Source organism: Plecotus auritus, assembly GCF_963455305.1.
Source record: "Plecotus auritus genome assembly, chromosome: 2".
NCBI classification, from domain to species: domain Eukaryota; kingdom Metazoa; phylum Chordata; class Mammalia; order Chiroptera; family Vespertilionidae; genus Plecotus; species Plecotus auritus.
In genome coordinates this window covers 184,511,116-184,536,355 of record NC_137771.1, presented here as the reverse complement: position 1 = coordinate 184,536,355, position 25,240 = coordinate 184,511,116, and the positions used below count along the sequence as shown (strand labels likewise).

General features: G+C 39.0%; 1 protein-coding gene across 8 annotated transcripts in view; it reads left to right on the top strand.

Moving 5' to 3' along the window:
* The window catches only part of VPS8 (VPS8 subunit of CORVET complex), a 261,243-nt gene that overhangs the window by 148,345 nt on the left and 87,658 nt on the right, over positions 1–25,240 (top strand). For all 8 annotated transcript variants that reach the window (XM_080656453.1, XM_080656454.1, XM_080656450.1 and 5 more), the window contains 7 exons: positions 3,656–3,775; positions 4,801–4,857; positions 9,124–9,206; positions 10,142–10,226; positions 11,126–11,224; positions 17,618–17,707; positions 19,601–19,647. In XM_080656453.1, the coding sequence (XP_080512579.1) occupies positions 3,656–3,775; positions 4,801–4,857; positions 9,124–9,206; positions 10,142–10,226; positions 11,126–11,224; positions 17,618–17,707; positions 19,601–19,647 (581 nt within the window). The remainder of the gene's footprint in view (positions 1–3,655; positions 3,776–4,800; positions 4,858–9,123; positions 9,207–10,141; positions 10,227–11,125; positions 11,225–17,617; positions 17,708–19,600; positions 19,648–25,240) is intronic.

Here is a 25,240-nt window from a genome sequence, read left to right as displayed (position 1 = left end):
ACGCCCCCTGGTGACCCAAGCGGAGGCCCTGGTATCTGGGGTATATTTATCTTCTACAATTGAAACTTTGTAGCCTGGAGCGGAGCCAAGCCTTCTGCTTGCTCCATGTTGGCAGCCTTTTTTGGGGGGATTTATGTATCTTCTATAATTGAAACTTTGTAGCCTTAAGCGGAGGCCTGGGCTGGACAGGGTGTGCGGAAAGCTTGGCTTCCTCCATCACTGGGGCAACCCTAGCCTCCTGCTCTTTCCAGCTCCGTGGCTGCCGCCATTTCTGTTGGGCTATATTTATCTTCTATCATTAAAAATTTGTAGCCTTGAGTGGAGGCCTAGGCCGGCAAGGGCAGGCAGAAAGCTTGGCTTCCTCCATTGCCAGGGAAACCCAAGCCTCCCTCGGGCTCTCTGTGGCCATAGCCATCTTGGTTGGGTTTATTTGCATATTCGCTCTGATTGGCTGGTGGGCATGGCTGGTGGGCGTGGCTTGTGGGTGTAGCGGAGTGAGGGTTAATTTGCATATTACTCTTTTATTAGATAGGATTCCCTATGCTGTATGTTATATCCTCATGACTTATTTATAACTAGAAGTTTGTACCTCTTAATCCCCTTTACCTATTTTGCCTGTTCCCTCCATTCCCCAAACCTCTTCTCTTTGTCAACCACCAGTTTGTTCTCTGTATCTATGACTCTGTTTCTGTTTTCATTTGTTTTGTTTAATAGATTCCACATATAAGTGAAATCGGGCAGTATTTGTCTTTCTCAGTCTAACCTATTTCATTTAGCATAATATGCTCTGGGTCCATCTATGTTGTTGCAAATGGTCAGATTTCATTACTTATAGCTGAATAATATTCCGTTGTATGTATATACATCACATCTTCTTTATCTGTTTACTAGAGGCCCAGCGCACTATTAAATCATGCACGGTTAGGGTCTCTAGGCCAAGCTGCAATCAGGGCTATGTCCACTGCCCAGCGTCACTCCTCCACCTCCATGGCTCCTGCCCCGTGAACCTCCATGCTCACAGCCCCCGCCCCACGAGGCTCCTTGGCCTCATCTGCCCCGCGAAGCTCCACACTAACAGCCCCTGCCCGCCTCCGCCACCGTGCGATGCTCCACGCTTCCAGCCCTGCGACGTTCCTCTGCCTCAGCCACCCCGCGAAGCTCCACGCTAACAGCCCCCACCCCGCGAGGATCCTCCACCTCACCGGCCCGTAAAGCTCCATGCTCACAGCCCCCACAACGCTCCTCCGCCTTAGCCACCCTGGGAAGCTCCATGCTCACAGCCGCCCCCTGTGAGGCTCCTCAGCCTCCGTGGCCCTGCCCTGCCACACCGTGAGAGCCGGACCGGTCCTTTGGTCATTTGGGCCCACAGCTCCCTCCTCCTGCTGCTGCGCCATGGGTGGCCAGGAGCCCACAGCTCCCGCTCCCTTAGCTCCCTAGCCTGCTGTTTGGTCATCCCTCCTGTCATGTAGGTCGTGATGGCACCTGACTTTTTATATATTAGGATCTATAGATGGGCTCATAGGGTTGCTTCCATATCTTGGCTATAGTAAATTATGCTGCAATGAACATGTGAAGCACATATATTCAAATTGGTGGTTTTGTTTTCTTCAGATAAGTACCCAGAGATTGAATTGCTGGATTATATTATAGTTTCATTTTTAATTTTTTGAGGACTCTCCATACTGTTTCCCGTAGTGGCTACACCCCCTTCCCTCTGGTCACCACATACTGTTGTCTGTGTCTATGAATTTTTGTTTGTTTGTTTTTCTTGTTTGTTCATTATTGCTTTCAGTTTTATATCCCACATGTGAGTGAAATCAGTTAAGGAGTTTACACTTACAGAGCAAAAGGAAGGGCTAAAAGCAGAGGAGCGTTAGATGGGTCCCAACAGTTGAATCCTCAGAAAGGACCTGTCCACTGAAGGGGAGTGATGACTGAGGGTTTTAAAGCCATAGGAAGCTCTTTGGATAGTTTAAATCAGAATTTGGATACATACACAGACTGCAACTTGAAATATATATACTTGGGCAAGCTGTGATGGCTGGACAAAAGCAGGAAGCATATAAGAAAGAGATATACTGCCAGCAAAGTAAGAAAAGGTAGGCCAAAAGCCAGGCCCCAAGGGAATATTTTCTAATTGGAAAAATCTTTATTTTTGAATGGACACTGGAGGGAGGGAACTTAGGACTCTTCGACAGATAAGAGAGGGTATTCTTTAATTTGTTGTAGAGTTGCCTCCATAAACTCAGCTAGTCCAAAGCAGTGCATGATCTTCTTTCCCAAGCTTCTGCATTCTGTCTCTTTGTTAAGAGCTTCATTATCCTACAAGCCTGTCAGGCTCAAGATCTGACATGTTTTTATTTCTCCTTAGCTACATATCTTTTTTCCACGCATGTGTACTCGACTTATCTCCTCTCTTTCTGCAGTGTCTTTTGCACCTCTTCCTCCTTCCCTTTTCATTATAACTGCCCTAGTTCAGGACCCCTTTTTCTTTCCCCGGACCCCTGCAGTCATGTGCATTTGGTCTACCTTCAATTTATTCATTGTTATTTTATCTGATACCCTGCTGATAGGATAATTTTCCTAAGCGCAGTACTGATCATGATCAACTCTCCTGGTTGAACACCTTTTGTAGCTCCCCAATTTTCTATGGAATAAATTCTAGATTTTTTAGAATGGCATTTGAGGCCTAATCTTTTATTTATATGTAATTTCTCCTTGCTCCTCATGCATGCTTCTGCATTCTAATGAACACAGTTTCTCCAAACAATCTCACATTTTACTGTGTTCCTGCTTTCTCTCACATTGCTCTCTCTGACTGGGTTGCACTCGCTCCTGGCATTTCTCATTACAGGTTCCTCATGGGCTTTAAAGCTTAGTTTAAAGGCTACTCTTCTAATTTCTTTTCAATTCCCTGTCTAACCACTTGAAATAATTTCCCCCACTGTGCTGCTGGAGTAATTTGTTCCTTTATAATAGTGCTGATAGCACTGCGCCTTTTATTTAAAATTTGTTTATCTGTCTCACCTTGCTTTCTTGTTTATAATTCCCTTGAAGGCATCTACCATAGCATCTTCCACATAGTAGGTAGTCAGGAGAGTAAAGCTCACTTAAAGCAGAGGAATGAGTATGATTTGATAACCGTGTGTGGTTATAAAAAGCCCATTGTGCAAAACCGTCTGTTCAAGAAACTGCTTATAGACAAGGAGAATCTATTCACTTCATTGATTCGTGGGCTGGCCAACTTTTTTTCTGGGATACCTGCACTCTGAAATTATCTTTTAAACCCCAAAGCAACTCCTTTCTTCCTGGATCAGTGGGCAGATTTTTAGTAGGGTTACTTTAATTTAATTAAAATTAATTTTAGTAGGATTCTCTTTTAAGACTTCAAGAGGGAAACATGATTAATATCTCCCTGAAGGTTACCTAACAATTCACTTCTGATCCAAGTTGTGCCTAGAAATATGCCAAAAATCACCAAAATGATCCCCTTTCAGAGTATGCAAGCAGTTGTGCTCCTTCTCTAAATGGTATTAAACTCAATTGTTGCAAAATAATAGTCTTCAGTAATGAGGCTCCCCCAACCCTTCTCATTGTATATTTTTTGTGCCAAACCAGATGGTACATTGAATAAATGGCCTCTTTCGCTCATCAGGTTATGGTGGAGAACTCAGATTTTACTCCCTCACAAGTCGGATGTCTCTTTACATTCCTTGCCCGGCAGCTTGCAAAGCCTGACAATACCTTGTTTGTAAACAGAACCCTCTTTGATCAGGTGAGTGTCTTCAACAATGAGAGCTAGAATTGTTTTTATTTTATTACTTTTCATAGAAAAGTTCACTGGATTACATGGTCTCTAAATTTAATAGCCAATTGGATCAGTGTCTTAACAGAGAGAAGCCTGTTCTGGTTTCAGATTGGATCTAATTTAGCTGTTGTTGGTTTTGTTAAATGATGTTTCTGGGTAGTATGACTTTGCCTAGTAAGGTGGTATCATGGGAGTATGATTTGTGGAGATTGGTTTATAGAGATTTTGTTCTCTCAATTCTTTTGCTCCAAATTTCTTTGCTGAAAAATTTTCCAATTTAAGAAACACCCATCTCACTGGCAGTAAGACTATAATGTTGATCATCTGGGGGAGGAATTACTTTTAGAAAATCTGAATGTACTTACAAATAACTTTGACTCTGAAAGATATTTCCTAAAGGTATTTCCTAAATAGCATCCCATATCCACACATGACAGTGAAAATACTTGTTTATCTGAGGCTAATCGTGACTAGATTTGTTGAGTACTTCATAGTGCCAGTCTCTGTTCCAGTTTTATATGTGTTTATTAATTTATCAGTGCTCCTGATCTGAATTTGATATAATTGTTACCCCATTTTGCAAATGAGCAAACTAAAGCCTGGAGAGGCTGAGGTACTCATCCAAGATTATACTTAACAAGTGTTATTATTAACAATAGATGTTCTTATTAAGTGTTGATAAGGTTAGAATTCAAATTGAAGTGGCCTGACTCCAAAGTTCATGCTTTGCTTGGTCCATAGTATCAGGGATCTTAAAGTTAAAATATATAGATGATGCTGCCCTTCTAGTCATGATTGTAAACAGCATACCTGAACCTCCTGTGCCATGTACTAGGCCATTCAGTTGGGAAGATACCATATACCTGTAGTATATTTTTTATGGTGAAGTGTGAATGAATTGGTGAGATAGAAAGGGTAGGTGCTGTGTTCATTGATAGTGTGATAGCATGCATGCTGGTATCCAATAAAAAAAGTACATTTTCTTTGACCAGGTCCTTGAATTCCTCTGTAGTCCTGATGATGACTCCCGGCACTCTGAAAGACAGCAGGTATGAATTACTAGAACTCGTTTGCTAAAGAGTAGGAAAGAAGCCTGGCTGGCGTGGTTCAGTGGTTGAGTGTTGATCTATGAACCAGGAGGTCACAGTTCCATTCCCTGTCAGGACACATGCCCAGGGTTGTGGGCTCAATCCCCAGTGTGGGGCATGCAGGAGGCAGTCGGTCAATGATTTTCTCTCTCATCAATGATGTTTCTCTCCCTCCCTCCCTCCCTCCCTCTCTCTTTCTCTCTTCCCCCTCCTCTCCCTTCATCTCTAAAATCAATAAAAATATATTTTTTAAAAAAGAGTGGGAAAGAAAACAGTGTAAGCCCCAAAGAACCCTTCTGTGCTAGACTTCACAAGGCTTAAGGGGGAAGTGACTTGTGCCAAACCCTAACACTAAGCCAGATAGTGGCAACCAGAAAATAGTGTGGACGGTTGTTAGAAGTGCATATATATGGAGCTTATATCGCACTAAGTTTCTAGGCACCGGACCTGTCTTGCATTCAACATGACATCAAGGAGAATACTTCACCCTTCTCCTTGGATCTAATTTAGCTGTTGTTGGTGTGTGTGTGTGTGTTTTTTTTTTGTGTGTGTGTTTTTTTTAACAATCTGAAAGGTGTCTCCTAATCTCAGTTAAATAGCAATCCCATTTAACTATGAAGTGCTCATAAATGCATTGCAGCCACAGTTGGCACCTGTTGTATCCTGCTTTCCACCAGTGTTATTAATCTAATAACCACTCCTTGCTGCTATGGAAAGACTGCAGGTTACTGAGTGTGGGACACTCAGCTTTTGGAAGTGCCCTCTAGCCCCACTGCATTAGGGCTAACCATTTCTGGAGACTAGAATCCACCTATCCCTCCACTAATTGCTGTGACATGGTAACTGTTTGAGCACCACTTCTTTCTATTTATGCCCCCCTTTTTTTTGGTCCCTTCTAAGAATAGGATTCTTTAAAAGTTTACCCATAATAATTGTGAGCACTAAGAGAGTCAACCTACTTAAAATTGGTTGCCAGACTTTTGTGAGCTAAGCTATAAAAATATTAAAAGTATTTTGATAACTATGCTGATTTTTTATGGTAATAGTGCACAGCTGGGAGGTTGAGACACAGATAAAGAACATGTGGTAGCAACAGTGACCCCTTTCTCTGCACAGCTGTGGCCCAGTGACTGCTAAAATTTTGGTTATCTCTTAAATTATATTGAATACAAATAGTAATGTGGCCCCTCATTTTTCCCCTATTTCTCTATTGGTAGAAAAAATGCATCATGTTATGCATGTTATTTTGCTATATAAAATGATAAAAAACTTTTTATATAAATAACTAAATTAAATAGAAATAAAAATCTAATCTAAATGTAAAAGCCAAATGTTGAAAAGTAATGATCCTATAGTAATATTCTATTATTGGGAGTCCCCTTTGAGATTAACTAGTTTCCTTTCCTACTCATTTTAGAAATATAGAAAATGGATAAAATAAATTGCTCAAGGTTACAACTAAGATTAGAACCCAGTTCCTTCCCTTCTTAGGCACTCTTTCCCTTGTACAGTTTGTTATATATCAGAATTTGTTTATGTAGCATTTGTTAGTATTTTCCAGTGGAATGCTGATAAAAGTTTAAAAACTTGCTCTTCACATGTAGGTCTGATATGAATGTTGGTTGACATTTTCATTTACATGAATGAATAAGGGTAAGTCAGTTGTGAAAGTGCAATAATGAAAGCCTGTCAGAGTTCACTCATTAGTGAAGTGACTTCTTGTTGAATCAGATAACAGTTTTTGAAATAAGAAAAAGAATTCCTTAATTTTTTGATATTCACATTGTAATGACTACAACATTCACACTTTAAAGTTTGATTGCCTTATTGACATTATCTCCATCACTTTCGTAACCAAGGATTGGCAGTTTTCCTGTAAAGAGCCAAAGAGTAACTATTTTAGGCTTGTGGGCCACCTATAGTATATGTCACATATTCTTTGTTTGTTTTACAACCCCTTAAAAATGTAAAAAGCCCTGATTTACAGAATTTGCCAGTTTCCATGGTGTCAGCACTCCCACCATTTCAGCCTACCATCATACTGTCACTCAGTCGAGAGTTGGAAAGAGATGCTAAGTACAACACCCTTATGTAATATTTCCCTGTACAGATTCAGTTACAGTAACTAACCTCAAGAGCATACATAGTAAAATGTAGTGAAATAATTAGAAAGTGGTGAGTTTTTAGTATTAATTACCTTTGTTTTTACTTTATTTAACTGTAAAGTTACATAGTTTTATTTTTAACAATGTCTGTGTTTCACAACTGACTACAAAATTCCTGAAAATGTAACACTCAATTCTAGTGGGTTGGTAAGACTGGCTCCAGCGTAGCATTATTATGTTATTCCACACTGAGGCTTCCAGCAGGTGGCGTTGACTCCACAGCTGTTCTATGTAGCAGCACATTAAAACACTCAAAGTGGATTAAATTAGGGTTCTGAAATGTAAAGTTTGGATAGTGTTTATTTATTTTATGCCCCCCCCCCTTTTTTAACTTGAAAGTAATCAATTTCCTAAGTTAGAAAAATGCTTTGTCAAATGGTTCCCTGGAGTTCTGAGAAGGATCATGTTACTCTGGATCTTGAACTTCAATACAAGAGAGAGCTTTCTCACATTGCCCTAATGACTAAGTAATGATTCTATTGTATTGAGAGGTTTATTTACAAATATTGAAGAATCTATCATAATATCCTAGTCACCTTTGTTATTCATCTTCTTCGTTTGGTAAAATTATTTATAAGAACCCCAATGTTTTGTTGTTGTTCTTGTTTTTAAACATCACCACAGGATATGTTTTTATTGATTTTTTTAGAGAAGGGAGGAGAGAGAGAGAGAGGGGAAGAGAGAGAGAGAGAGAGAAAAACAAATATTGATTGGTTGCCTCCCATACATGCCCCGACCGGTGATCGAACCCAAAACCTAGGTATGTACACTGACTGGGAAATGAATTTGAAACCTTTTGGCACATGGAAGATGCTCCAACCAACTGAGCCACCCAGCCAGGGCATGAACTCCAGTGTTTGTTTTTTATTGTGATAAAATATATATTATAAATTTTGAAATTTTAAATGTACAATTCAGGCAGTAAGCATATTATTGTTGTGCCACCATCCAACTCCAAAGCTTTATCTTCCAAACTGAAAATCCCCATTATCTCCTCCCCCTGGCAACCACCATTCCACTTTCTGTCTCTGCGGATTTGACTACTTTAGGTACCTTATATAAGTGGAATCATATAGTACTGTTTGAGTGTGTATTTGACTTATTTCACTTAATTTTGTTTTTATTGATTTCAGAAAGAAAGGGGAAGGGAAAGAGGGATAGAAATATCAATGATGAGAGAGAATCATTGATCGGCTGCCTCCTGGGGATTGAGCCCGCAACCTGGGCATGTGCCCTGACCAGGAATCGAACCTGTGACCTTCTGGTTCATAGGTCGATGCTCACCACTGAGCCACGCCAGCAGGGCCACTTAATAATTTTAAGGTTCATCTATGTTGTAGCATGTGTCAGAAATTCATTTATTTTTTTAGGCTAACTAATTTTCCATTATATGTATATACCACATTTTGTTTATCCATTCATCCATTTATGGGCATTTGGATTGTATCTACCTTTTGGTTCTTGTGAATAATGCTACAGTGAAAAATACCAGCGTTTCATTAGAAAAAAATAACATGTAAACATGAAATTATTACCTGGACCACAAGACATAGAGAACTTTAAGAGCTATAGGAAATAAAAGCTCTAGATAAAAATTCACTTTTTAAAAAAATTCTTTATTATTTAAAGTATTACATATGTCTCCTTTTTCCTCCATTGACCTCTCCCCAGCCGCCCCCAGCCCCCAGCACTTGCCCTCACCCCCTTAGTGTCTGTGTCCATTGACTATGCTTATAGGCATGCATACAAGAAAAAGTGTATATGGATGCTTTTAGCTAAGTGGAGGATCATTGGATATTCTAAAAAGGTTTTATTTGCAAACACTGTGGCATTCTTTTCATGCTTGAAAAATAGAGCCATTAATATTTTTATGAGACTTAAATACGATATGCTCAACATTATAATGTAAGTCTAACCTGTTAAATATGTGAAAGCCAAGCCAAAACATCAGTAAGTAATAAGACAGAAAAAAAAATTATGGTGTGTGGCTGAATGGACTCTTAAAAAGCTAGTAAATAAAAGGAGATCCAAAGTTTTTTGTTCATTTATTTTAAATGTTCAGGTCCTTTTAGAATTGCTGCAGGCTGGAGGCATAGTTCAGTTTGAAGAGAGTCGTCTCATCCGTATGGCAGAAAAAGCAGAGTTGTAAGTTGTTTTGAAGTCTTATAGTTGATACAACTATTAAATTACATTTCTGTAACTTGAAGCGTGGTTTATTGATGCATTGCCATTTATTTTTAAATTAAGAAAAATTATGCAAATTACAAAAAAAACCTAAGCATGAAAGTTTGTGCCTTTTAAATCTGAAATTTAGTAAAATTTGCAGAAATTAGCAGGGAGTAAATTAGAAGTATCTGTACATTTGTTTTAGTATAAAAATGAAATAACAGTCTTATGATTTATTATTTTAGTTATTTTTTTACTTACAATATGCATAATATTTTATAGATTTTGACAGCTGTTTATATATATTATAAATATTGCAGAATTTAATATAGCAAATAAGATGCAATATATTAGATCTACTATTTATTCAGTTTTTAATAGTTCATTTGACATTTAATTCTGTACAGAGAAACTTCATACAATTAATTGATATCTAATATATTAGCTATTTTTGTGGCACATGCTATTTTAACATTTATTTTGTACCCACTTTTAAAATTTCTTGTAAACATAGTGTTCAGCAGTATATTAAACCTATATTTAGAAGAATGGCAGATATTAATTTCCTTATATTAGGGTGGGGAACATTTTGTCTGCAAGGGCCATTTGGATATTTATAATATCATCCATGGGCCATACAAAATTATCAACTTAAAAAATTAGCCTGCTATATTTGGTCAAAGACACTGCTAATGTCTTGGCAGGCCAGACCAAATGATTTCTTGGGCCTTATAAGGCCTGGGGGCCAAACGTTCCCCACCCCTGTCTTAGATACTAAAACTTCATTTAGCAGTAGAAATAACACTTACTGTGTTTATTTTTCTAATACTAATTTCTGTGCTAAGAAAACTTCTTGAAACAATAATAACCACCTGCCTGTTTGGTACACTGAACTTTGTCCTTTTATGTTCTAGCTATCAAATATGTGAGTTTATGTATGAACGAGAACACCAATATGACAAAATTATCGATTGCTACTTACGTGACCCACTAAGAGAGGTGAGTTAAGAGATTGCTTACCCTTTTCCATACCATTTCCACACAGTTCCCCAATGAGCAGAAATAGCTATTTACTAAGTATAACTATTCAGTAAAAATATTTGGATGTGTTTGCTGATTCAAGTTTTCATTTATTCAGTAGGTTTTTATTGAGTTGCCTGATATTAGGCAAGTATACATTGATAATTAAAAAGATACAGTTTTTGTAGTTTTAAAGTTTTAAAACTTATAGTTTAGTGGAGACTGACTTTAGAAGATGATGGGGAACTGACGTATATATGACAGCCAGGGAAGGAATCTTGGAGGAAGCGGCATATAAACTGACTTTGGAATTTGAGAAGAAGCCAGTCAAGCAAAGAGCTAACAGAAAAGTGTTCTAGGATAAGGAACCATATATGTAAAGATCTGGAGGTGGGGAAAATTTTTGACATGTTCAAGCAACTGAATAGAGATCATAAATGAAGAAAAGATCAATGTAAATGGATCCTAATACACAAGGGCAAGAGTGATTTGAGATGAAATTGCGAATGTGGACAGGGACGACCAAAGACAAAAGTATGATATTCCCTCATTAGGTTAATGAAATTGAGAACAAAATTAATTGGAACAGATTTGCAACTTTTAAGACTCTACACCAGTGGTCGGCAAACTCATTAGTCAACAGAGCGGCAAACCGCGGTTCGCGAGCCACATGTGGCTCGCAAGCTGCAGTTTGCCAACTACTGCTCTACACTAAACTAAACTTGAAACAATTGCTCTTTCTCTTCAGTGTCAGTTTTCCATCAGTTAACTCTCCAAATAATAGATATTTAGCAAGACTGGTATAGATAGTAAAAAGTGAGTAAATATTCTTGGAGTGATGAATGCATGAATGAATTATATTGTCTTGTGCTCCTTAGGAAGAAGTCTTTAACTACATTCACAATATCTTATCCATTCCTGGCCACAGTGCAGAGGAGAAGCAGTCTGTATGGCAGAAAGCAATGGATCACATTGAGGTGCTAATTCAACAAACTTTTGAAACTTCCCCATTTGTATGGAAATCTCCCCAATTAAGTTTATGCTAACTAAGCAATGGCAGGTGTCATGTTATTAAGTTGATTTACTAGTATCTTTTTCATATAATTTATTCCACCTTATATTTGTATTTATAAAGCCTGTCATATACAATTTATTATATCACTAGAGGCCCGGTGCATGAAATCGTGCATGGAGGGGGGGAGGGTCCCTCAGCCCAGCCTGCACCCTCTCCAAACCAGGACCCCTTGGGGGATGTCCGACTGCCGGTTTAGGCCCGATCCCAAGGACATCCCTCTCACAATCCTGGACCGCTGGCTCCTAACTGTTCACCTGCCTGCCTGCCTGATTGCCCCTAACTGCCCCCCCCACCAGCCTGATCACCCCTATCCACCTCTGCCTGCCAGCCTGATCACCCCTCACTGGCCCCCCTGCCGGCCTGGTGACCCCACGCAGTCTGCTGTTCGGTCGTTTGGTCATCCCTCACTACCCGCCCCTGCCAGCCTGGTTGCCCCATGCAGCCAGCTGTTCAGTCATTTGGTTGTCCCTCACTGCCCCCCCCTGCTGGCCTGGTTGCCCCATGCAGCCTGCTGTTCATTCGTTTGGTCATCCCTCACTAACCCGCTGCCGGCCTGGTCGCCTCCAACTGCCTCCCCCTGCCGGCCTGGTCACTCCTAACTACCCCCCTTTGCCGGCCTGGTTGCCCCACGCAGCCTGCTATTCAGTCATTTGGTCATCCCTCACTAACCCCCCTGCTGGCCTGGTTGCCCCACACATCCTGCTGTTCGGTTGTTTGGTCATCCCTCACTAACCCCCTGCCGGCCTGGTTGCCCCACACAGCCTGCTGTTCGGTTGTTTAGTCATCCCTCACTAACTCCCCTGCTGGCCTGGTTGCCCCACACAACCTGCTGTTCGGTTGTTTGGTCGTCCCTCACTAACCCCCCTGCTGGCCTGGTTGCCCCACACAGCCTGCTGTTCCGTTGTTTGGTCATCCCTCACTAACCCCTCCCTGCCGGCCTGGTCGCCCCACGCAGCCTGCTCTTCAGTCATTTGGTTGTCCCTCACTAACCCCCCTGCCTGCCTGGTCACCCCATGTAGCCTTTTCAGTCGTCCATCTGGTTATTTCGGTCGTGACGGCCCCTGGCTTTTATATATATGGATGACTTCTGAAAATAACCCATGTTCAATCAGTTGGTTGGCAAACTGGAATATTAGTGGGTTTTTACAATGTTCTTAATACAATTCTGAGAGTATTCCTGGTCTTATTCTCTAATACATAATGGGAGCCATTACACTCAATCACCCAATGGAATTTTAGAAACATTACTATAATGAGTTTTTCTCTCTGATGTATTTCCCTTCCTTATGTAACAGAATGTTTCTGATTTTGTTTATGCGTGCTTTTTTTTACAATAATGCAGGTGTTGACATTGAAACAAAAAGTTCTTTTTAAAACACATGCCTATAGACCCCTAAATGGAGAGACTAATAATGTGTGATGAACATGTGATCAGAATGCATTCTGAAAAAGGGCTCACAAAGTGTCCATAGGTTCATAACATACCATATACCTTAGAAACCAACAAAGCTAGCAGGTTTGTTGAAATGTATTCTTTTTTATGAGTCACTAATTGTTGGAAAAAAATAGTAACAAAAGATGCTGAGGTAATCCTAGTTTTGAAAATAACATTTCTATTTACAAAGTGTCTTTCTTCCTCCTTATAGCAAGGAACAGGTGATGGGGTAACTTCTGGTGATAGGTTTAGAGATGGAGTGAAAGATATGATTATTCAACATAATTTAAATTTTTTATACATGTGAAAAATGATAAGAAAAGATGAGAACTGAAACTCCAAGGAAACGTTGCATGTGATATGAATACTTTGTTCCCATCCTGTGGTTATAAAGTTTAGAAAGATCAGAAATGTGAACACATCTTATATGAAACATCTGGTGAGAAAGAGATACAGTCAGTCATCAGATGTGTGGTCTGAAGTAATTTCCACACTTTCATCTATAGAATTGAGAACATATATATGTTATTTTATGTTACAATATTCCTGCTAACAACAAGATGAATATACTTGATGAAAGAATCCAAGAAAACCTTCTCCTACTTTGAGTTATATCTTTTTCCTTTAATCATTTTGTATTCTTTTTCCTTTCATCATCCCCTTTAAGTCTCTGTATTTACATTATGGCTCATTCTTTATTTCACTTAATCTGCATTAAGCAGTGGTTTGAGCACATGGACTCCAGACATCCAAAAATGAAGCTATGTCTCTCTGCATAATGTAAAATGTGATGCATTAATCAATGAGCAAACAAATTACTCAGCAGAAAACTCAGTCTGGAGAATCAAGAAGTATTGTTGCTGCACAACAATTATTTCTGCTGACTTTTTCCAACATCTGCACTTTTTTTTTTCACCTTGAACTTTTTAATATCTCTGAAGACCACAATTACAAATATATTTGTAAATTAAAAGTATGTTTGCTGAAGGACTTCCTTAGTTTCAGTAATATAAATAAAATCAACATTAAATATGTGGGTGTAAATGTCCTCATAATAAAGTTTTCTGGCAGTATATATAGTGTATAAATTAGTGCTTTTTAACACTTCTGGGGTTATAAATCTCTTTTGAGAATCTAGTGAAATATCTGGACTTGTGCATATGCACAATGCGTAAATTTGTTTACAATTTCAGGGATATGCAGACACCCTAAAAGCCATTTTTAGATTGGGTCTGTGGATTACAGGTAAAAAAATCTTTAGTTTATTTTTACAATATGAATAAAACATGTTTCATTATATTTTTAAAAATATATTTTTTATTTTTAGGTATAAAAAGCATACAGAAAAGTACATAAAACAAATATACAGATTAATAAAAAATTAAAAAGCAAAATATCTGAGATCCAGATCAAGAAATAGACTTATATTCAGTACCTCAGACTTCCTGTATATCCTTTTCTGAATACAAGTCCTGCGTCCCATAATACACCCATTATCCTGTATTTTTTCCTGATATACTGTTACTGTATATGCCTACATCCCTAAAAGTTTATATTTTTGTTTTGCCTTTTTCTGAACTTTATGTAAATGAAGTTATATATTGTATTTCCTTTTTTTCTCTCAATATTTTGAGAAGTTTGTTCATTTTGTTATCTGTAGCTATGGTTCATTTGTATTGTTATATAGTATTTTAATTTACAAGTATATCATAGTTTGTCCATTCTACTGTTAGTGGATGTTTTAGTCCTTTTATAGTCATCATTATATATGCATCTGAGCACAGCCACATGCATTTCTCTAGCTCAGTGGTTGTTAGTTTGATCCCCAGTCAGCAGTATAGCATCAGCTGAAAACTTAATAGAAATGCAGTTTTTGTCTTCACCTCAGACCTACTGGATCAGAAGCTCTGGGAGTGGGGCCCCACAATATGTTTTAATAAGCCCTCCACATGCTTTTGAGACAGGCTAACATCTGATAATCTCTGCTGTAGGGTCTATAATTGCTAGTTAATTGGGATAAATATCTTCACCATTAACTCTATATCCTTGCTAGACTTTAACATTTTGCAAATCTAGTGGATGTGTAATGATATTTTACTATGTTTTAAACTTACATATTTTTAGTTACTGAGATTGGTAGACTTTTCATTTAAATATCCTTTCTTTAATGTGCCTGTTCAAATCTTGCCCAATTTTCTATTTGAATATCTCCTGTACTTACTGATTTGTAGGAGTTCTTTATGTATCCTGCATGGTAGTGTTTTTCAGTGACACATGTGAATATCTTCTCCCACTCTTTGGCTTTTTCTTATGATTCTTTTTAAGAAAAGTTATTTTTTTAAGTCAAAATAATTAATTTTTTCCTTCTACACTGAAGGATAAATTCTTCATATTTTTGTCTAAAAGTTTTTTTATCTGTTTTTCCCTTCCATCTTTAAGTCTTAGGTTCACCTGAAAGCAGTTTTTGTATATGGTGTGAGGTGGGGGTCCAATTAATTTTTTAAAATATGGGTGCCAATTTTCCTATCAGTTATTTTAAAGCTTGCCTTTCCCTATTGCTCAGTAGTACTACTTTGTCATAAGCATATCAAGGATCTATATGCTTGGTCTGTTTTTCTGGGCCCTCTTCTGTTTCATTGATCTATTGTCTGTCTCTACATCAGGACCTCACAAGTATCCTATATAATAAAAGGCTAATATGCAAATCGACCAAATGGCAGAACGACTGGTCGCTATGACACGCACTCACCACCAGTGGGCAGACGCTTAACGTAGGAGCTTCCCACTGGTGGTCAGTGCGCTCCCACAGCGGGAGCGCCGCTCAGCCAGAAACTGGGCTCACAGCTGGGGAGTGCAGCAGCGGTGGCAGGAGCCTCTCCTGCCTCCGTGGCAGCACTAAGAATGTCCACCTGCCACCTAAGATGTCAGTCAGACATCCCCCAAGAGGGCGCAGGCCAGGCTGAGGGACCCCCTTGAGTGCACGAATTTCGTGCATTGGGTCTCTACTTTTAAATATTGTTGCTTTATAATAAATCTTGATATCTTTAAAAGAGTATTGGTTATTCTTAACCTTTTATACTTCCAAATACATCTTGGAATCAGCTTGTCAAATTCCACCAAAATTTTTTTTAATTTTATGATTCTGACTGTGATTTCAATGAATCTGTCAATCACTTTGAATGTAATTGACATCTTTATGACATTGTATCTTTCAATCTATGACTATATGGTATGACCCTTTATTCAACATTTTTTATAAAGTTTTATAATTTTCTCTGTAGAGATTTTCAATCCTTTTTTAGACTGTCACAAGTTTATATTTTTAGCATAATCATGCCATTAATATTTTTCATTTCCCATATATGTACAATGTTTATTAAGGATTTTTATGGAAGTCTTCTATTCTTTTTCTAGTATATTAATAGTTTTGTCATGAAAAAATTTTATCACCTTTTCTCCCTTACCAATTTTGTGGTAAATATTATTGATATTAAACTAGCCTTAAATTCTGTGGATAAATGCAACTTGATCCTGATATATTATCCTTTTTATATATTGTTGAATTTTGTTTTTACTTAGAATGTTGTCTTAATGTTCATGATTAAGATCTATAATTTTTCTTTCCTTTCTTACATTGTTTTATTGGGTTTGGTGATTAAAATGTTGCTAGCCTCATACAATGAGCTGAAGAAGTTTCCTTTTTTCTATTCTCTGTAAGAGATTAATTAATGTTGGAATTTTTCTTCCTTAAATGGTTACTAGAAGTTATAGGTGAATCTGTTTGAGTCTGGAGTTTTTCATATGGAAAGATATTTTATTATTCAGTGCAAGTTTTCTGTTGCTTAAGTCAATTTATTGAATTATATTTTTCTAGGAATTTATCCATTTTGTCTAAATTTTCAAATTCTTGACATAAAAGTTTTTTATCTTTGTAATGTCTATTGATCAGTAGTAATATCCCCTTTTTCATGTGTGATATTGATTAGTTGTGCTCTCTCTGTTTTGAGATATGTTATATAAAACTAGTATAAACTATAGTTATTTTAATATTTTTAATATTAATTATTATTATTAATCTACAAATACTACCACAAAATTATTAGATATATCATTAATATCACAGTCACACTAACTTGTATACTTTTTATTTGACAATATACTATGTGATGTAAAGTTGGTCTTCGCAGTTAGCCATGTAATATGCAATTGTAAGGGTAGAATAGTACGTCACAGAAACCAAGTGAAAGGAGAGTTCTAAGAAGAAAATGATAGCCAGTGTCTAGGAAAGTTTAGGGAGGGCAAATTGGAGGTCTTAGATTTGACAGAAATAGGTTTTATTAACAGTGGTTACTTAACAGTGGCCTCTCTTAGTCTGTTTTAAAACTCAGGACCTTAAGTTGATTTCTTAAGACACTTAGAGTTTCAAAACCTATCAGGCAATCAGAAGTACAGTTTTAAAATTCTTAGCCAGAGAAATTGCAACTATATCTTTTTTTTTTTCATTTCTTCAAGTTATTACTTTAAGCTCAAGGATGAAATTCATAGGGAATTTGGGGAGCTTTTGTTCATTTTGTTCATCCTGCAGATACATGGCCTACCTCCAGAGTTTAGTGCTTTCATTTTCTAAGAATTCTGAATTACCTTGCATATCACAATCTGATTTTTTACATGGCATGTTTTTAATTTTGCTCATTTACAATGTACCTTTAAATTAAGGCCTTACATCAAGGTTTCCTGAAATGCAATAAAGAAGCTCATGAAAATACCGAGGCAGGTGATCATGTTTCACATCTATGGGAATCCTATTTAAATTAACGTTAAGATTTAGGCAAAGGATTTTGTCTTTTTCTTTCACTCTAGGAACTTGTGTCCCTGAAGCCTTGTAAAGCTGCAGAGCTGGTTGCTACTCACTTTTCTGAACAGATTGAAACAGTCATTAATAAACTTCAGGTAAATATTGCAAATATATGTGGGGAAGAAACATCTAGTGGAGAGACAATTGTTGACTATATACCAAAGAACTTTTGATTTTAGGAATTTGTTCAATTAATAGTTGCCATTTAATAGTAGTTTTTACACATTTGTTGAGGCTTAAAACCCATGAGGAAAAAGAGTCCCGGCAGACACCATATATAATCAATTTTACTTTATAGAAAAGGGGTTTTAATGTTGAATGTCAAAGACCTTGGAAATGGGAACTGGAATTGGAAAGGGAAATGAGTTATAAAGTTATTGAAGTGTTGAGATCTATTCACATTTCTCCTGCAAGACCCTGAGGCCAAGTCTGTCTCCAGCTCCTACCCCCACTCTGCTGCCTGGCACAGAATATCGCCCCAAAAACACTGTGGAACGTTTCCTTTAAGGAAATGAAGTATTTCTTTTATTGCAGAACTTTACTGTTTATGTAGGAGAATCCCACTCAGGTTTTATAAAGTACTTTTACTTTTGATGACAAGAATTATGCCTCTGACCTATTGTTTCAGAATTCTTGAAATGATAAGTAAGCTAGAATATTAAGTTATAAACAGAAGGAAAGTTGTGTAAAATAAAACAAGTTGATGGGCCACGGGAAAGATAAAAATCAAAGACTGATAAACATATTAAAAATGTCATATTCTATATTCCATTAATCCATTTCAGTTTTGAGAGTCCCCTGCTTTTTATAGGTGAAGTTTGAATGTGTCGAAAAGGTAAAGAAAAACTAAACTATAAATTTTTGCTTAGCTTTCCTTAGAACTTAGAAACATTTATATTCATATCGTATTATAAGGTTCATCTCATTTAATTCTTACATCTTCCCTGTGCGGAAGGCAGAGGAGATATTGCTGTTCTTTTTTAAATAAGTAAACTGAATAGCTAAGAGAGCCAGTGACTTACATAAAATCACATAGCTCATAAGTGGAAGAAAGAGAGCCCTGATTTCATGGCATCTTAATTGCTAAAATGTTGCAGTTTGCCATCTCCATTGCAGTTGATTATATTGGGGAGTTCATGAGCTTTTCAGGTGGTGGTTGTCATTTGGGCCATCATCACAAGAAGGACCATGTGAGACAGTGAACGCAGCAGTACAGCCAGAATTCACTATCAGCAGAGCAGTTAGAGCATCCTCGTGCTGGAACTGCACTGGGATTTGTCTCAGAAGAGGGCTTTTTTTGTTGTTTTTTTTTTGTTTGGTTTTCTTTTTTGGGTTGGTATTTTCCTTTCTTTCTTTCTTTCTTTTTTTTTTTTTTTTTTACAATAACAAGGTATTTGTGTTTCTTTTTTTTCTTTTTTTTTATTGTTTAAAGTATTACATATGCCCTAACTGGTTTGGCTCAGTGGATAGAGCGTTGGCCTGCGGACTGAAGGGTCCCAGGTTCGATTCCAGTCAAGGGCATGTACCTTGGTTGCGGGCACATCCCCGGTAAGAGGTGTGCAAGAGGCAGCTGATCGATGTTTCTCTCCCATCAATGTTTCTAACTCTCTATTCCTCTTCCTTCCTCTCTGTAACAAATCAATAAAATATATTTAAAAAAACAATAAATAAATAAATAAATAAATAAATAAATAAATAAATAAACAAAGTATTACATATATTAGTACATATATCTCCATTTTTTCCTCCATTGGACCTTTCCCCAGCCTTTTGCACTCAAAATGGAGTATGTGGCAGTGATTAGAATTACTGAGAGGAAATGACTTCCAAATGATTCTTTAGAATTTCTTAGATCTATACAGAGGTCTTAATGGAAATAATCATAGGCATGTGTGCATTTTAAAGGGATATTCTAAATTCATTCTTTACCCTGGCATAGTTTGAAGAATTTGTTTTAATATTATATTTTTTATTGTTTTTCTACTCAGAACCAGGTTTTGCTTTTCAGATTTTTGAGGAGTCTTCTTGACCCAAGGTATGTTTATAACTAGTTTTTTATAATATGTAGGTTATAAATTAAAGAAAATAAGTTGAAGTTAACAAACTGGTTTATGGTAACTAAATAGTACACTTGGCCCTTGATTTTTAATGTTCTTGTCTGTCAGAATCACCTAAGAAGCTTAAAAATATATAGTTGCCTGGGCCCAAGCCCACAGAATAACAGTGGGTGGGGATATTTTTGACGTACACCTAGAGTTAAGCTTCACTGGTTTAAGTATAATATTCCAGGATGAAACAGCTTTCATCTCAGATAAGCAAACTTTTAAGTTGCATTATAATGTACATTAGCCATTGAAAGCAGTCATTTACTTAAGTGATCCTGATATCAATTTCAGTTATTCCAGTATTTTGTGCTATTTTTAAATATCAAAGTACCAGGATGTGTGATTGTAACAATTGTTTTGAAATCTCAATCATTTAAACTTTAAGAAGACTATGTCACATTTTAATTTAGAGTCATACTGATGTGCATATGCAGATATTTAGAAAAGCAATCTGACTACATTTTTCTCCTGCACCCCAGTTTAAGACCTTTTCAAACTGTGTTTTAATTATAACCCTGTTCTCAGAATATTACTGAAACTAGATTTTTTTTTGAAAAATGTTCTATTAATCATTTGTATTTCTCTGATAGTCAGTTTGGGCCCTGGTCTACTCCTAGAATTAACTGATGGAGAAACTGTAGAATTGGAGTTGGGGGGTAGGAGGGAAGAAAGAGAGCTATAAGGAGGATGAAAGAGCTCAGGGAGGAGACTGAGAGGAGGAGACAGAGGACAGGGCTAGATGGATGAGGAAGGCGGCACTCTGCCTCAATTCCCAGCCCTTTCTCTGGGGTCTGAGCACCCCTTTCCCATGGCAAAATTCCTTCTGTTCCCTCTCTCGTGTGTCCTCCAGTTTCAAATATATCCTCTTAGCATTTGACTTGTCCTCTCGTAAGATCATTTATTTTAACCAAGTTATTTTTCCCCAACCATCCTACCTGGAGACGCTCAAGCTGGAAAGACAAGAGAAGGCTCAGCTTTGAACTTGGCCTTTTCTCAAATGGAACAAAAGTATAGAAGCCAATGGTGACCAAATCCTTCTTTAAAAAAATAAAAAAAAACAACAATATTAGGTAAAATAAATATATAGCCATTTGCTCTGATATTGCAGTCACTCCTTAACTTAAATTTCACAGTAATAAACATGGCACATCACAAGAGTTTCAGAGGTCTTCCATGAAAAGTCTTGCTTTGTTATTACCTACCCTAGATTTGAAAGATGTTAGTTAGGTAAGACCCTTTAAGAGTACTGTGAAAGTTGTTTTGTTCGCTAGAAAACCACAAATAATTTTACATTTACTCAGTATGTTTTATCTCCCTGAATTAACCCTAACCCAAGATAATTACTCTAAATAAACTTGTCACACATTCTTTCTTCTTGTCATATTAATTTGGCTACAAGGTTCTCTCTTACCTACTTCAGAGAGAAGCAGTGTACCCACAACCCTTTGTCTTCCCTCTCCCCCAAAAGCAACATGACCTATAGTGTCCTCACTTTTGACAGCAGCACAGTTGCCAGCTTTACTTTAGCCTAGGAGAAATTAAGAGCTGGCAAAGATTCTCCCCTTGATCAAACTTTACTCAGGCCTCTGAGCCTTTTCATCTCTGTCCTTGTAGAGTCTAGTTTTAGCAAGAATCCCCCACCCTCGATATCTGATTACCCAAAATATCTGTCCAAATTCTTCCTCCCCTCCCCCCAAGTAAAATCTGATCACCTTTGGCCTGCCTTCAACAAGAATCCTATTAAGTCAATCTAGCAAATAATTACCCCACATTCTTAGTAATTTTTCATCCACTGACCACCTCCTCATCCTCTAACCCCATCCTAGCTATAAACCCCACTTGTCCTTGTTGTATTTGGAATGGAGCCTTGGTTCTCATGTACTGTCAAAACCCCATTGCAGTAGTCCCTATACCTATTATGATAGTCCAAATAAAGTCTGTTTAAACAAGTATCATGGGTAATTTTTTCTTTAATAGAGCCTTGAATTAATAAGACTGATACTTCAGCTCCACCTTTAAAAAGGGCTCACTTTCATATTGATCCATTTCCAAGAGGTCAAAGATGATCGTTCTGCTTTGGAGCATCCCAACCCAGAATTCATCATATTTTATCCTTTTTATGTCTTATACTAGAGGCCTGGTGCACGAAATTCGTGCACCCGGGGGGGGGGGGTTGTCCCTCAGCCCAGCCTGCACCCTCTCCGATCTGGGACCCTTCGAGGGATGTCCGACTGGCCTAAACGGGCAGTTGAACATCCCTCTCACAATCCAGGACTGCTGGCTCCCAAATGCTCGCCTGCCTGCCTTCCTGATTGCCCCTAACCGCTTCTGCCTGCCAGCCTGATCACCCCCTAACCACTCCCCTGCCAGCCCGTTTGCCCCTAACTGCCCTCCCCTACAGGCCTGGTCACCCCTAACTGCCCTCCCCTGCAGGCCTGGTCCCCCGCAACTGCTCTCCCCTGCAGGCCTGGGTTCCCCCCAACTGCCCTCCCCTGCAGGCCTGGTCCCCCTCAACTGCTCTCCCCTGCAGGCCTGGGTCCCTCACAACTGCCTTTCCCTGCAGGCCTGGTCGCCCCCAACTTCCCTCCTCTGCCGGCTTGGTCACCCCTTAACTGCCGTCCCCTGCAGACTTGATCGCCCCCAACTGCCATCCCCTGCAGGCCTGGTCCCTCCCAATTACCCTTCCCTGCTGGCCTGATTGCCCACAACTGCCCTCCCTTGCAGGCCTGGTCCCTCTCAACTGCCCTCCCTTGCTGGCCATCTTGTGGTGCTCATCTTGTGTCCACATGGGGGCAGGATTTTCGACCACATGGGGGCAGCCATCTTGTGTGTTGGAATGATGGTCAATCTGCATATTACTCTTTTATTAGATAGGATAGAGGCCTGGTGCACAGGTGGGGGCCAGCTGGTTTGCCCTGAAGGGTGTCCCGGATCAGGGTGGGCGTGGGGCGGCTTGGGCAAGGGGCCTGTGTGGTTTGCAGGCTGGCCACGCCCCCTGGCGACCCAAGTGGAGGCCCTGGTATCTGGGATTTATTTATCTTCTACAATTGAAACTTTGTAGCCTGGAGCGGAGCCAAGCCTTCTGCTTTCTCCATGGTGGCAGCCTTTTCTGTTGGGATTTATGTATCTTCTATAATTGAAACTTTGTAGCCTTAAGTGGAGGCTTGGGCTGGCCAGGGCTGCAGAAGCTTGGCTTCCTCCATCACTGCAGGCAACCATAGCCTCCTGCTCTTTCCAGCTCCATGGCTGCCACCATTTCTGTTTGGATTTATGTACCTTTTATCATTGAAACTTTGTAGCCTTGAGTGGAGGCCTAGGCCAGCAAGGGCAGGCGGAAAGCTTGGCTTCCTCCATTGCCGGGGAAACCCAAGCCTCCCTCCTGCTCTCTGTGGCTGTAGCCATCTTGGTTGGGTTTATTTGCATATTCGCTCCTGATTGGCTTGTGGTCGTGGCTTGTTGGTGTAGCGGAGGTACAGTCAATTTGCATATTACTCTTTTATTAGATAGGATAGGAAGCATAATGGTCCAAATTCATTTGTAAATTGGATGTGTGGCATTTCAATATAATCATTTTTATATAAAGAGCATTTTAAATTATAGTATCTTAGATTAACCCATAAAAGCCTGTTTAACCCACAGTGTAAATATATAATAACCAGTGGCCCTGCGCATGAATCCGTGTGCGAGTAGCTCACTGCCACTTGCCTCAGCTGGCCGCCTGGCCCACCACCGCTCATAGCTCTCTGCCCTGCCCTCCTGTAGCTCTCCGCCACTAGTAGCTCGCTGCCCCCGTCATTACAGGTCACAGCGTAACCACCATTTGCCTATTACCTCTTTATTATATAGGATAGTGAGGAGAGGAAAAAATATTTTCCTTCTTCCCATTTAGGTTCTTGACTGTACCTCTGTAACAAAAGACAGATTAAGAAGAGAAAAGCATATGAAATTATTTACTATAAGTTTTACATGACACGGGAGCCTTCATAAGGAGATGAAGACCTGAAGAAATAGTTAAACCTGAGTGTTTTTTGCTAGGTTTGATGAAGAGTAGAAAGTCATAGAAAAGTGTGATAGGACCAAAGGATATGAGCTAAGGATAGTATACTGGGGAAACTGAGAAAGGCCTGTTTGTTTGGATTCTTCTCAGTGTCCCTCCATCTTCAGAGATAAGGATGCTCCTTTCTTCCACCTACAGGGAGAGCACCTCTCACCTTAAAGTTTCATGATACGCTTTATGATTTCCCAACCCATTTTAGCTTTTTAAGGGAGGTCAGAAAGTCCCTTCTGCACCCACCATTTCTCAAGTTTCTTTAGTTTAAAATATTTAGTATGCCAGGGTACCGTATTTTGGGGTAGCATGTCCTGAACCCTGTCACTAGTAAGATACTAATTCTGGATTGAGGGAGAGGATTAAGGTTAAGAAGGCTGAGTGCAGAGTGAAAAAGGAGGAGTAGCTTCTTGAACTAGCCTTAGACAAAGTTTTGGTTATAGAAAGTTTGTCTTTGGTGTCCTTTGAACTCTGCCTTCTCCACTCTGCTCCTTTCTTTCCAGGGGTGCAGGGTACACACACTTCTTCAGGCTCTCCACTTTATAAGCACAATCAGATATAGAGTATTGTTCCTAGGTAGATTTTTTAAATCCAAAATTCCTTTCATGATGCCCCAATCAAAACTTGATTTACTTTGTCAATGTCTATATTATGTGACACTTTTACAGTGAGAATATACAAGTAAAATATGAATACAATGAAGCATACACACTGATGAAAAAATACCTTTCCAATACCCATGGCTTCCAGGGTAAGGAGAAAGCAGATAGTGTGGCCTAGTTTACATTAGGCTCTGAATGACTGATTTCCCATCCCATTTTAGCTTTTTAAAATGGGTATGCTTGTTGACTAACATGAAGTAAAGGATTAGAATCAGGTTATGTACTGGGAAAACTGAAGTGGGAAACTAGGGGAGTGTGGAAAAAGATATATAGTGTTGGCATAAAAGCATCCAAACCTGTGTTTGCATAGGTAGCTAGATATTAATAAAGGAAGGCAGCAAAGGGAATAAGACATTATTAAGCATAATAAACTAGGGAGCAAAGGCTTGCTTCCCAAGGAAGTTATAGCTTCATGTACTCCCCAGAGAACCACTGGTCCATTCCCCACAGATCACAGAGATGGGATAGAACAGTAAAGGGGGCGAGGTGGGGAGGAGATAAGCACATGCACAGTAAGGGCCTCAATGGTGACCATAGAGGCCTATCTGTCTAGCCTGGGAAAAGGAAATGGATTGGTTAGAAGGAAGACCTAGCACAAGCCCAGGAAAGCTTGGGAAGTTGACTGGTTATTTTGAAAAAGCACCTTCCCAAACCCAAGGTAATATAATCCCAGCTAACAAAGAGTGCTCTCTCTCTCTCTTGCCTGCCCAATAACATGTGTTCAACCTGTGCGCAGCCACCTGGGGCCTGCTGCAGACCGTGTGGTCTCCAAAGGACTAAGCTTTAATAAAGGGCAGAATCTCTGGACACTGG